Raw genomic sequence first — 13764 nt, 5'->3', positions numbered from 1 at the left:
AGCTCACCAGGAGCTGCAGTGTGCGCTCACAGCCAAGAAATCTAACTGAATCCTGGGCTGCATCCAAAGGAGTGTGGTCAGCAGGTTGAAAGAGGTGATTATTCCCCTCTACTCTGCTCTCGTCAGACCCCACCTGGAATACTGCGTGCAGTTCTGGTGTCCTCATCATAATAAGGACATGGAACTGTTGCAGCAAGTCCAGAGGAGGCCACAAAGTTAGTAAGAGGTCTGGAGTATCTCCCCTATGAAGACAGGCTGAGGAAGTTGGGGCTGTTCAGCCTGGAGGAGAGAAAGTTGTGTGGAGATATGATAGCAGCCTTCTGGTATCTGAAGGGGCTACAGGGGAGCTACAGAAGGACTCTTTGTTAGGAACTGCAGTGACAGGACAACGGTAGAAATTGAAAGAGGGGAAGCTTAGGTTAAATATTAGGATGAAATTTTTTACTGGAAGGTTGGTGAGATACTGGAACAGGTTGCCCAGGGAGGCTGTGGATGTTCCAACTCTGCCAGGTTGCATAAAACCTTGAGCAACCTGGTCTAGTGGGACACATCCCTGCACAGGGCAGGGAATTGGGTCTAGGTGATCCTTTCTAGCAGCAGAGACAGCCCACAGGACAACCCTGGTGGTCACAGCTCCGGGCTACCCTGCACTGCCCCGGGCTCAGCCCCAGGGAAACACTCATGTGAACAGCCAGGACTTGCTGCTGCAGCGCTGCCAGGGATTGAGTTTAGTTGCACTATTAAAGGCCTCCTGGAGTGGATGCCATCAGGTCTGCAGTGGCAGGTGCCAAACCACTGCCTGGCACCGAGGGTACCATTGTGTCTGTCCTTCCCTTTCCCAAGCTCCGGCGCTTTCCCAGCCTGCAGCAGACCAGGGCAGGGAATCACAGTGCTTTTTGCTATGTGTTGGCACAAGTAGCTCTCCATCAGGGGTCAGGGCAGCACTGCTGCAGTACAGGGAGGCAGGTAAAGGGAGACAGCCCTCCCTTCTGACAATGTACATGTCCTTACCTCTCCACGCAGCTTCCTCATTACAGGACTAATTTTCATTCTTCTGCATCATCCCTTAACCAGAGCTGCTTCCTCCATCACACCTCAAAACCTGCATGCCTGCAGAGGTCATTCTTTACTTTGGAAATACACTCCCATTATCTTTGGTTTGCTGTTAGTTTTTGTAAATTTAAGTCATTTATCATTACACACTAAATCCTAACTCAGGCACATCTGAATTAAAGAGCTTGAAGGTAGCAGCAGTCTCCTTCAGCTGGGGTCCTGAACTGTTTTGTTGCCTGTGGGGCTTTGCAATTAATTTCAGTCCATCTTGTCCAGCTATCCCTCTTCAACTTCCCCACAGATTAACTGGTAGAATGTATTACCAGTTTGGAGTGACAGAGTGGGAGATTCCTCAGCCCGTCAGAGCTGGTCCATCACACTTGGCCTTGACCACACAAACTCCAGAAACCCACTCTGGTTGCAAGTGTAATAAGCTTACTTTGCTGCTACATGAAACTAAACTGATTGATCTGTTCCAGACTAAGCAGGTTTTGTAACACAGTGGGAAATAGTCTTGCAGTTTAACATAAGCCAAAGAATAGTGAAAACCTATGGTTGATTCATGTTATTCAGACAGTAAGTTACAGGAACACAAGTTTTTAACTACAGCAGCTTTAGTCTGCCTTGGCTAAATAATACCAAACAGTTCAATACCACAAACAGTTCTCCTTTGTTAATCACCTTGAACTATTTGAAAACCCACCCAACTCCACCACCATTTGAAACTTAGAAGCTGAAAGTAGTTCAGAGTCATTGCATAACGATTTTAACACCTTTTAATAAGCTTAAAAATGTAAAACATACTTTGCTTACACAGTGTACAAAAATATTTACAAACCTTTCTATTAAAGCACAGAAACAGTTGTAAGGAAAAACACTGCACACCAGCGTACCTATATATATATATCTCAAACCTTAGGAAAGAAAGTGCCTTGTGCATTTAAAAATCCATTTGTGAATTCAAAATTAGCAATTTTAAGTGATTAGTTTTGAAATTGCAATGAAATTCCTTTAGGTGGAATGCATGAAAAGTGTGTAAAAGATTAACACAATGCCACATAAATCCAAAGCTGTACATCCTGCTTTGCTGCCCTCTGTAAACACAGAAGGTCCAGTGTATGACTTGCATCTCACACATTCCCTCTCCTGGCATTCAACAGCAGCATTTAATAAGAACCTTGACATAACTGTTTAGTTAATGGCCCTGAAGTTTAGAAACATTTAAGCCTAAAGGTAATGTTTTATAGAAGTTGTGGTTGATTGCTACATAAAATATTTACTTGCATATAACAGCAACTTGAGACTCTTTGGTATGTGAAAGTGCTCAGTAGTTCTGGGTTTGGGTGTCTTTTTAAAGCAGCCTTTATAGCAGACTCACCTTTCACATAGGCACCTATGTGACAGCCTGAAGTGCTCAGTGTAAAACGTGCACCTTTCAGATGACAGGTAACAGCCAGTAACCAGCACAAGTAGTTCTTCCCAACAATGGAAGAGGCATGAAAAGTTTCTCTGCAAGGTCAGCAGATGGGCATGAACTTGTTTGAACTTCATTGCTACGTGCAATTTACATATGAATACATTGATGAATCAGTTATGCTGAAAAATCAAGAATGGAAAAAACATTGGAAAAAACTTTCCTCAAGCTATGCAAAAACTGCCAACAACTGTAGCAACTACACTTGCAAATGAAGCTGGATTACTCCCAGCAAATTAGGCAGATGTCTAAGGACTTAGAACACAGGAAAGCTCCCAAACCAGAAACAGATTTTGTACTGCAGTGGGTATTTTGCTGACCTGAAAGACTGCAAAGATGTCTTGTGATGCTTCCAGTTAATTAGAAGCTTTAAGCTATTACACTCAACTTGTATATACTTCTGAAAGCAGGAAAAGCCCAGCTCCTTGGTACTGCCTATCTTCCTTTACAGAAAGATTGTTCTCTGTCTCTTATAAAAACACTGTATTTCAGTCTCAACAGCATAAAGTTGCATTACAGATCTTCACATTCAAGAACACTCAAACAGCTGACAGGAGGTATTCTGCCATAATTGGTTCAGTCTAGAAAATAGGTCACATCACCCACTGAATCACATGCACGAGCCATGGTTACAGGAGCCAGTTTGCCTTGAAATCACTCCCAGGACCTTCTCATTCTCAACAGCCTTGCAGTGACCTCTTCCTTTGGCCAGAAGCTCAGACAATAAAGAGCAAATACTCAAGACGACTTGCACATTGCCCTACCCTCAGGCAGCACATTAATAGACTTCAGTATACAGCTCAGCATGTCAGGCATCCAATTTCTTCAGCTGTTCATATGTCAGAAAGAACTGGGACAGCTGATTAAGGAAAACTGTTTCCTGTTCATGGGCAAAGTGGCCACTTCACTACTAAAGGACAGCTGTGTCTGCATGAAACAGTGTTCCACTCTTCCCTCCAATGCCATGCTGCAGGTTGGCCACTTCTTTTATACAGTACTAGGCAGAACAGTGAAACTACCTTTAAGGCCGGTGATGCCAATTACTTTTCCATCCCTATTTCTCAGCATCTTAAACACAGGACTGAGGAAGCAGGAGAATACTGCAAAAGCCTTTAGAGTCTTTACTTAGCTTTGATGGGCTAAAGGAGGTTTGTTCACAGCCAAACAAACAAACCAACCCAGAATTGTGTGAGACTAAGATAAACTAAAATATTGCATTGCAAACTGCCAACAGTTTCCCCGGTTCTGGAAATAGCCCCATTCCTAAATCACCTGGTCAATTTTATGTAAAACTAGGCTCAAAACTAAAGGAATGGACAAATATGAAACTGGAAGAACAGAAAAATATTTTGCAAGATCACATCTTATTATTCACTGTGTGTGAATCACAAATTCAATCTGACCAGCTGCAGTTGACTAAAAAAACCCGTGTCAACTACACAATTTTCCATTCATAAAAAGGGAATATCTGTGCTGACATGACACTTTCCACACTGAGTTGTCTGTGAAAAACAGTTCTTGCTGTTGTATGGTTAGCTTAATAGTTTTGCACACCTTTAAAAAGGATACAATGATATTCCAAGGACCAAGTCTTAACCAGTTCGGCCAAAACCCTTTATATAGAGCAAAAAACCCTTCAGTCTTCCATGTCTAGAAACAAAAAACCAAAACAGAACAAGAACACTTATGTATTTCTTTTTAGTGAGAAATTTGGACAGCATCTCAGCTAACAAGAGTATACCAAACAAAGAGGTGGCTTTCTCCTGTAACCTTGACTTAAACATATTGTATGATGGGACAGAGAAATATTTCACTAGCTAAAACCAAGATTAGCAACATCTGCAGCATTACCTAGCAGGTTAAGTTGGAGTCTATGTTTTTCAGTACCCCACTCACATTCATCCAAAATGCCTTGCAGAGTGCTGCATGTAAACTGCAGCTCACATTTGGCACCCCCTTGAAATAGTTCAGTTTGGTTCATGGACTTGACAAAATTTCACTAGACAATGTGACTCGGACTGTTCAGTCAACAGCTAGACACCAGTAGCTTCCTTTCCATTCTTCTCCATGTAAAAGGCTATCATACTCCCACCTCATACCAAATTTGGATATTTCAAAAACCAAATCAAAGTAATCAAAACCAGAGACTGACCTTGCCTCTGGCTGTACTAGACTTTCCATTAAGCAGTAAGGAACAGAAAACCATCTGCCTCAGATGATCTTGTTCTTCAAGAACTGACCTATGAAATTGTCATTTCCTATCAACAGCCTGACATAGTATAAAGTTATGTCAGAGACAGTGCTGCTCAGAGACTTAAGTCTCCAAATCCAAGCAGCAAAAGGAAGTAAGGACCTGTAGCAGACACTTTGTTCTTGCCTTTCTGTCACGACAGTAGATACTTTTCACAGCAAGTGCATTACTGGCAGTATAGTCCTTTCGAGCATTATGGCAAAATGCCTTTCTAAGTTACCAAGATTAATTTCTAGGCAAACAGAACAATGTTGAGCTCTACACCAAAATCATTGCTTGATGGCAGCAGTTTCTATTTATGCTGATACAGGAAAAACTTACTTGTAACAAGCAATCCAAAGTGCCCTTGTAGTTTGAGTGCTTTAGATGTTGGTGATTTCTCTGATTCATCATGCGTGTTCTTACAACATCAATTGGATTGGATGCAACGGCTCCAGCTAACCCACAAGTAAAACTTGAGCTAATAAGAGAAAGGTTTAAAGAAATTTGATCTACCACATTTAAAGATTCACAAGAATTCCCCCTCCCCAGGAAATACACAGTCATAATGAGTGCTTAATGCTTTTAGCTGAATATTACATCAGCTAATGTATGTGAAAAATTACTTTTCACTTAGCATGAAGCATCATTTTGGAGATTTGTTATACAGCCCTTATATACAGTTTCTGTATGCCTGAACAGATGTTTGTGCCCCTGTGAATAACAAATATTTGACTGAAACTTTCCTGTAGCCTCAGTTTGCACAGCTGAATGATTCAGACCACCCACAAAAAAATTTCCATATTTCACAAGAAAGTAAAATCCAAATCCTAAATAAAATTAGCTTCCATGCTATGTGCTGCCATTTGAGATGCTATTACATTAAAAATTGTAAACACATCAGAAGTACATTTACATGTAGACTGGTGACAGAAAAATCAAAATATTTATCCCCATAACGGGAACTAACCAATGATGAGCTATGCACAGTGACACAAACTTACAGGAGGTGAGTATACACTGTATCTCCCATAAACCCAGACATAATTATGTGCTTCTTGGTAATGTCATACACTGGCAGTTCCACTCCAACAACAACAGCAGCCCTCTGTGCTGTCAATGACACTCCCTGACAAAAGAAAGGATGTAGCTGAAGTTTAGAGTCAACCTCTGTGCACTGTCAGAAAAGCCAAGCTCTTATAATATACAGCAACACACCACAAATGTCTTAAGAACATTGCAAATTCAAATAAGGCTAATTAGTACAAGTCTTGCATGTATGTGCTCCAAAGCCAGAAATATGAAATAATGGATAAATCACTTTTCCTGATGGGACAGCAATTTCAGTTCCTTTATGCTATTCTATCTCTGCTTAGTAACTCCATTCTTGCATCAACAGTCAGCTAAAACCTCAAACTATGTTCCTTTGCTGCTAACTGAAACACTGACAAAGTAAGAAGGATAAATAGAAAACTGGAGATCCAGAAACTCTGCAGAGAAAAACACACTAAGAAAAACATTTCTATTTTCCAGCTGTTTCAGAACAACTGTCCGTTTTGGGTCTTCAGTTATTACAGCCAGTGACTGTAATTGGCACAAGAGACAACCTGTAAGACTGAATATGAGAATTCCTGAGCCAGAGGGGATATTCATTAATACCTTTGCTTCCAAGTATTCTTTGCCTGTTTTAAAACATACTAGAGCATGCAGAAAGGTGTCTTGCAAAGGGTTGTGGAACTAGTCCTTGCACCAGTCATCCTCATCGAAGTCTACATTTGTTTTCCATTTTTTAAGTGGCAGCTATCCTTGAACACAAGACTGGCAGTAACCCTTCATCAAAATGCAGTGAGACACCAGCAGCCAAGAAGTCATGATGAGCAACATACATACAAGTTCCCCTGTATGTTGGCTGAGGATGCTGTAGAAATATATGAAAATCAATTGAGCAAGTAAGTGTAAGATATAGCTCAAAAAAACACTTGCCTTCCATAATCCTTTAGTGCCTTCCTTTTGGTAGATCTGTATGAAGTTGCCTATCATTCCTCCTTGAATCACACTCCCTTGGGCTTGCATTCTGATCTGAGATTCATTTGAAGATGAAGATAAATACTTTTCAAATGTACAGCAAATAACATAATAGTTTAATACAGTTTCATTAAGTTAATAGTTTTAAGTAGTAAAGTCAATTTCTGCTTCAAAATAAATTAAGAGCTGACATTATCATAACTATGATGCAATCTTTTGCCTTAACTACCCAAATGCAGCTGCTAATTTTGAACAACTAAGTGGTGGAATTCTCAGCTTCATCAAGTCACTTCTATTTCTGTATGGGTACACTACTCCATTTAGATTAGACTGACAGATGGGTTCTGCAGGATGTCCTTTACACTGTTTGCACAGAACATGTTGGAATGAAAGGTTAAAAAGATTAATGATTCAGCTAGTGAGAACCGTGGTCTTTGACCCTGTAGATTTCTGAGAGCATCCCTAGGAACATGCCCTGGTAACTTACAAATACAAGTTTGGCAACAAGCAATTTGGTAAGTGGACATAACTTTGGGAAATAACTAATTGAAGCCACACTTGAAATCCAAGCTTGTGTTTGAAATGCTGCTACATAGTCACACTAGGCTAAGAAGGATTAAGATTTTTAGTAGTTTTAGGAGAACAAAGAGTTTTGATTTTTTTTCATTAGAGGCAGCTATGTAAGTCACAAAGTACAGTTTTCTAAGATAAATATCATCAGCCCTTTCAAGTAACTGGAAAAGAGAACATTGACTAGTCAGGATATGCAGAGAAGAAGGATTGAAAGCCTTATACTCTGGGTAAGATTAAATGACTTGTAGCAATGGTCTTAAGAGGTGGTTGTTTCACCAATTCACTTTTAATGACTGATGCTGGAACACTATTTCCATGGAACACAGGATTTCAAATCCTCCTTACAGGATTAAAGAATCACACAGTACAAGTAGCACTCAGTGGAACTCTAGCCTCTGAATTGATCTTCACCGATTTTGACCTCTAGAAACATCCTTGTGTGTTACCAAGAAGTACAGGTGAAATATGCAGTATGACTTCCACACAAACACTACAGCATGAAAGTTAAAAGAGTCAACCTATATTATTCTCTCCCCACATTCAGGAAAAGTTATGTGGATCCAACTACCTCCCCAGCCTTCAGTTTCCTCATGCATACTTCCAAATAATTAGTATGGACTGAAAGAAGGTTCCAAGAATTTAGGTTGTTACTGATTTTTAAAAGTTAAGAGATGAGAATAAAGAGGGTTACAAAACAAATCCTATATTCATCACAAGATTCCACATTTCCTCAAGGAGGGAACAAAAACTAAGGACAAACTCTATGTAATTACCTTTAAGACATCTGTAGGGTTTGCAATAGACGACGAGATTACTCCCGAAAGAATGCCACACACAACATTTATCATCAGGGTTTCATCTATTTCATAAACAAAGAAAAAATTTAGCTGCAGATTTACAAAGCTTAAGATGCATCATGGCAGAATGATGCCTCCCTTCCTTTAATCAGAGAATGTGCCAGTTACAGAAGCCTTAAAAACTGCTCTGACAAGTTATCCTTGCTGACTCATTTTATTGTAACTGGAATGCCTTCTCAGTAGACTTGTTCTAACTGATACAGTATGATACCAAATGGAAACAACCAGCTTCAAGCAAATCAGTCCTCCATTAAATGGAAAACAACCACTCACCTTCTGGTTGCTCAATAAACATGCCTTTTAAGCTCTGGTAAGTGCCTATTTTTATTGTTCCATAGGAAGCTTGCCGCAGCATCGCAGGTGCAATCCTGTAAGAACAAGCAGTGATGATGCCTATGCTCAAGATAGCAAAAGCTCATCAGCAAATACTTTTTAGAGCAGGAGAGACTGAACACAAAATATCTAGCAGAGAAAGGTATATCATTTAAATCAACAATTTTAACTCACTATGGACCTGTTTCATTTTGTTGGGTTTGGTTTATTGGTTTGGGGTTTTTTTCCTAAATAAAGCTTGCAAGAACATGAATGAAGTGTGTAGGGATTACTATTGACCATGCCTTGACTTGTGATCTATAAAATAGCTGTCAAGCATGTCTGAAATGCAATTCCCCCATGGAAAAGCATGCCCATTTATACACTGAGGTTCAATTCAGTTCAGGTTTTCTTCTGAGAGATGGGACAACCATAGCAGCACTATAGAGAATAACTTCATGCTTAGCTGTTCTTTCCCCCCAAGTATGTTTTGTTGTTTGTTTGTGTATGTGTTTTTTTAAAACATGAAATGCTACTGCAGAGTGAAAATGCTGAAGCAATCTAAGCTTGGGCTTTCAACTTCCAGATTAAGACTAACCAAATACCTTGTAATTTTGAAACCCATGAATTAACACACTATGAGTTTATACTTATGAATACACTGTTCATAAGCCATTGCTGCAAGTCAGTTACTCTTACCCAGAGTATAAGGCCTTCAATCCTTCTTCTCTGCATATTCTGACCAGTGCATGTAACATTCCACGGTAGCGGATCTCTTTATATTTGGCATCATTAACTTGACCTTGAACCTGGAGACGTGTTTTGGTCAGATCAATGGGGAAAGTACCTTAAAGAAAAATCAGTGAGAAGATTAATCAAGTACTTACCTAACCAAAACCAACAAAGAACATCACGTAAGAAACAGCTACCTTTATAATATACCAAAACACATAAAACGACCTCCCATGGGAAAGAAGTCTCTTACCAAGGCTTTCTTTTAAAGAAGAAGTGGTTCCTGTTATATCACCTTGTTTCTTCTAAAAGCTTGTCAGAGGCCCTGCTTACTTCCTGTAGTTATGTTCTCCAGTCACAATGTTTTCAGGCAACATGCCATTGCCTGGTTGTAAACAGCCACACTGAATAGGACTCCACAATCACAATCAAGTACAGAGTTCGCATGTGTATTCTACCAACATTTTTGAAGAGCATGTCACTGAAGGTAAATAAATTCCATGGGACAAGTTATACAGACTCTAACCTGGACTCTAATAAAAGCAATAGCAGCAGTATCTACTTCTGCTATTACTTTCCTGTAGCCTACTGCTATGTTCAGTTCACACGCTCCATGTTCCCCTTATGAAAGGGTTCAGAAAGCATATTTCTCCAGAGCTTATCTTTAGGAAAGGGACCCCCCTCAACATTCACCTAAACCCTGCCAGGAGTCAGGATTAACTACATCTGTTCGAACAAGGGTTACCAGACAAGCAAAGCTTTTAAGAATTTTGTCTTCCCCACAGAACTTTTGGCATTACTGGCCACATTCATTCAAGTCAAATAAGAGAGGTTTCAAACTCAAGTTTGCACAAGTTCCATAAGAGAATGTAGGAATTCTTCCCATTCCTGGAAACATCCAAAGTCAGATTGGACAAGGCTCTGAACAGCCTGATCTAGTTGAGGACATCCCTTGCTTAATGCAGGGGGGTCAGACTAGATGACCTTCCAACTCACACTATTCTATGATTCTATGCAAACAACGTAGTAGTTTTAAGTGTAATTTTATGCTGGATCTACTTTACCAGACAGACTCTACATGCAAGCCCACCATATGCCCAACTCTGTTCTGCTACTATGAAAATCCAGATATCCCTTATTTTCATGTACATGCATTTCAGAAAAGACTTTATAAGGATGTTGATATTTCATGTTTGTCTTAAGCATTGGCCTAAAGCATGAGATAACACAGTCTCACTACAGCAAATATTCTATGTTGCTTGCTAACCAAATTTAAGTGTTAAAATCCAATCAGCCACTTGCACACAAGAAAAATGAATTTAAACTGCAACATACACAGGAGAGCTAAGGGAAAAAAACTACAAGTTAAGAGCTTAATTTGTCTACTCTATCAAAGCAAAAGCTGTGTCTGCTTATGACCACTGCCTAGGAACAGATCAACAAACACCAAGTAACAGAAGGCAAAGGCAAAGTCTGCATAAAAACAAGACTCGCACTGGGTGGAAGTTTACAGACACAAGTGTTCTGACATTGTCACAAAGATCTGAGCAGCTCTTCAGTCAGCATTAAAGAAAAAACTCCTATGCTGTAGACCCCCACATACTACTGTGTCACTGACAGCATAGAAACAAGCTTGTTTTAAAAAGGGAATATCCAAACAGAGAAACTCATGCAAACAGTTAAAGGAAATGCTTACCACATTCTGCAGTGATCGATGCTAAACCTCCATAGATAAAGGGCTTCCAGTTTACTGCTGACATTATTGGTTCCTCTTTCTGTGAAGTAAGATGATTTAATGCTTCTGTAAGTGCTTGTTAGAAATATATATGCTAACAAGTAATAAAACTTTGTGTCTGGTCCATTTAAAATGGACCTTTCAAACATACTAAGGGTAATAAAACATTTAACACCTTTGACAATGAGACAAAAAGTCAGTAGTACTGTACAAAGGTATCTGGGTTCAAATCAATGTCTGCTATGTATTTGGCCCACCACTCTCCTCACCATGAAAGGTTAAAGCAGTTTGTCTCCCAGGTATGACCTTAAGGAGCACTGCAGTGGATAGCCTCCAAGGATTTTTACCAGCTGAACTTCTTTGACTGCATCCTGTAATTGAATGGAACTTTCAAGACAGTCATTACAAAGCTTCCTTTTATCTGGTTATCAGTATTAACATGAGCTGAGCTGGTACACTTGGAGAGCAAAATAAGAATGCATAGACCATTTTGCTTCCAGTAAGACCTATTCCTGCTACTGGTGTTCACACTATTCATTCTTATGAACAGAATACAAAAATAGTGTCATTAGGTGCATAAGGCCTTGTACAGTAAAACAGGCTGCGCTGAGAGGTCAATTAAGTGAATTTAAGAAAGTGGCCACAAATCATAATTAACTATGGCATATGCTTTGCAAGATGTTAAAGTACTCTAATTGTCTTAGAATATACAGAGAAAAGAGAAAAGACAAGAGGTAAGAATTTCAAAACCAAACTAGTCCAGCTGATACAAGATTGCCCCTCCCAAAACAAAGCAGGTCTCTCCACAGCTTATTTATGCCCTTCCTCATAAATACTTTCCATTCTCCCTATTCTATAATATCCTCCTAAACATTAGATTCTTCAGTTATCTTTAACCATTTAATTTTGTGAAAAAATTATGCTTGAAAACACTTCCCTTGGCACTTACATTGCCTATTACTTTGTTTATTCACCTGTACTGCCCAGCAGGAAAATATCACAAATACACCAGTAACTTAGCCCTGCCTTTTGTACAGCTGAAGTTTCAGAAGTTGCAGGCACTCAGCATGCCTGAATAGTTTCAGCATACCCTGTTTTCCTTTTATCATCTTTACTTCATGATGAATTATCTAGGTCTTCTGACACACAATGTAATAGAAAAACCCCACAGGAGCTCAAATACTCAACATCTACATGCACAGAAATCCATCTTGCTCTTTGGACTGCTGCACGGAACACCACTGATGTAAAAAAATTTCAAACCAAACCAACAAAAAAACAAGGGAAAGGCAACTAAGGCCACCCTACTATGCTGCCAAAGAGTGCAGTACAGAGGTCTGGACGCTCAGGCATAGACTCTGCCAGCTTTTCAACCTGAATGCAGCAGACACACAGTGTCATACCTCTGTATCAAAGGGAGGCCAGTTACAGCTCCAAGCCCCTCATATTCCTGTTCTGCCATAATTAATGGCAAATCATTTAATTAACAGACAAAGCTAAGCCTGGTTTGCCCACGATTAGCCACACACCTCATCTTTGCTTCAGAGAAATTCGTCAAAACTGACAGTTAACTTCTCCCCAACATATTAAACAAATTTGCATTACCACAAGTACCATAACACTGATAAAACTAAAATATATCCTTTTGTTTGGTTGGTTTGTATCTCACTCTGCCTAGGCAATGAAGGCTACTCAGTTCTTCTAAGTAATTCTGCACACTGCCAAATGAAGTTTTCAGTTTCTACATAGATTTACAAATATTAGTTGAACTTTCAATATACACATAGGATACTCTGATGCAGAAATTTTATATGCATTCTTCCTTTGACATATCCCGAGGTGAAGGCCTTACATAGCACTGACAGGGTTTGTACCTCTGTGAAAGGCCTACTAGTCTCCTCTCCTGCCAGTATGCCAAACTAACCATCTGAGTCTTTCCACTTCTGTCCTGCATCCCTCCTTCTAGCTTTCCATACTTTAGAAAGAAGTAGGAAGATGAAGAGGAAGAAATTAAAGCAAAGATGAAGAGCTTATCTCAAAAGAAGCAAAAAAAAATGTTAAAAAGACACACCATCCAGTAATTTCGCCCCATCACTTCGGCTGTCTTATTTTCCGCTCGTTTTCCAAATTCTTTGTTTGCTTCTTACTCAGAATTTCTTCCCTATACCAATAAAAATAGTAAGTGTCTGCTTAGAAGAATTCCATATCAGATTAGTGAGGGGCAAACTAATTAAAAAGGGAATCCAGCCATCATTACAGAATAAATTAAGGTCTCTAACTTTCATAGAAAGATATGGTCCTTATCAATTACATATTGTTCCCTGCACATCGGTGATGACAGAGGGGATACTAACCCTAAAGGACACTGGGTTGGCTTAATACAGAGATTCATCCACACACTCTCTGCAAAAGTCAGAACCAAGTCTGCTTGCTCTGAACCACAGCACGACTGGAATGAAACCAAAAGCTCCGTAAAAGAATACATTCCTTAAATAGCTCGGTATTTCCCCCTTGGGGAACAGGCTTGAAAAGTCACGTACCAAATCACATACCGGTTAGAAATATCGCTAGCATGTTCAGCACACAGTATGCTCCAGCTTTACAGGACTTCGAGCCGGTTTAAAAAGGATTCGGCTCTAGGGAGGTGTTCACCTACCCCTCGTCGGCTGCTCCCTCCCCCTCGTCGGCTGCGGTTGCCCCCCCACCAAACCCGATGCGGCGGCAGCTGCCGTCTGTCCCCCCCACTCACCACCGACACCTCCCGGCACACCGC

At 40.1% G+C, this 13764-nt stretch overlaps 1 protein-coding gene across 1 annotated transcript; it reads right to left on the bottom strand.

Moving 5' to 3' along the window:
* Positions 1-3335: 3335 nt before the first annotated feature.
* LOC103799964 (kidney mitochondrial carrier protein 1) lies at positions 3336-13083 on the bottom strand. The gene is made up of 10 exons (XM_009072323.1): positions 13063-13083; positions 10953-11031; positions 9224-9371; positions 8486-8580; positions 8129-8214; positions 6741-6836; positions 5762-5886; positions 5100-5238; positions 4097-4177; positions 3336-3377 (listed from the first exon to the last, which is right to left on the bottom strand). Exons 1-10 carry the CDS (start codon positions 13081-13083, stop codon positions 3336-3338), a joined length of 912 nt encoding a protein of 303 aa, XP_009070571.1.
* Positions 13084-13764: the final 681 nt, after the last annotated feature.

Source organism: Acanthisitta chloris, unplaced genomic scaffold (genome assembly GCF_000695815.1).
Source record: "Acanthisitta chloris isolate BGI_N310 unplaced genomic scaffold, ASM69581v1 scaffold24453, whole genome shotgun sequence".
NCBI classification, from domain to species: Eukaryota; Metazoa; Chordata; class Aves; order Passeriformes; family Acanthisittidae; genus Acanthisitta; species Acanthisitta chloris.
The sequence above is the reverse complement of the archived record's forward strand: the minus strand, read 5'-3'. Positions and strand labels throughout refer to the sequence as shown.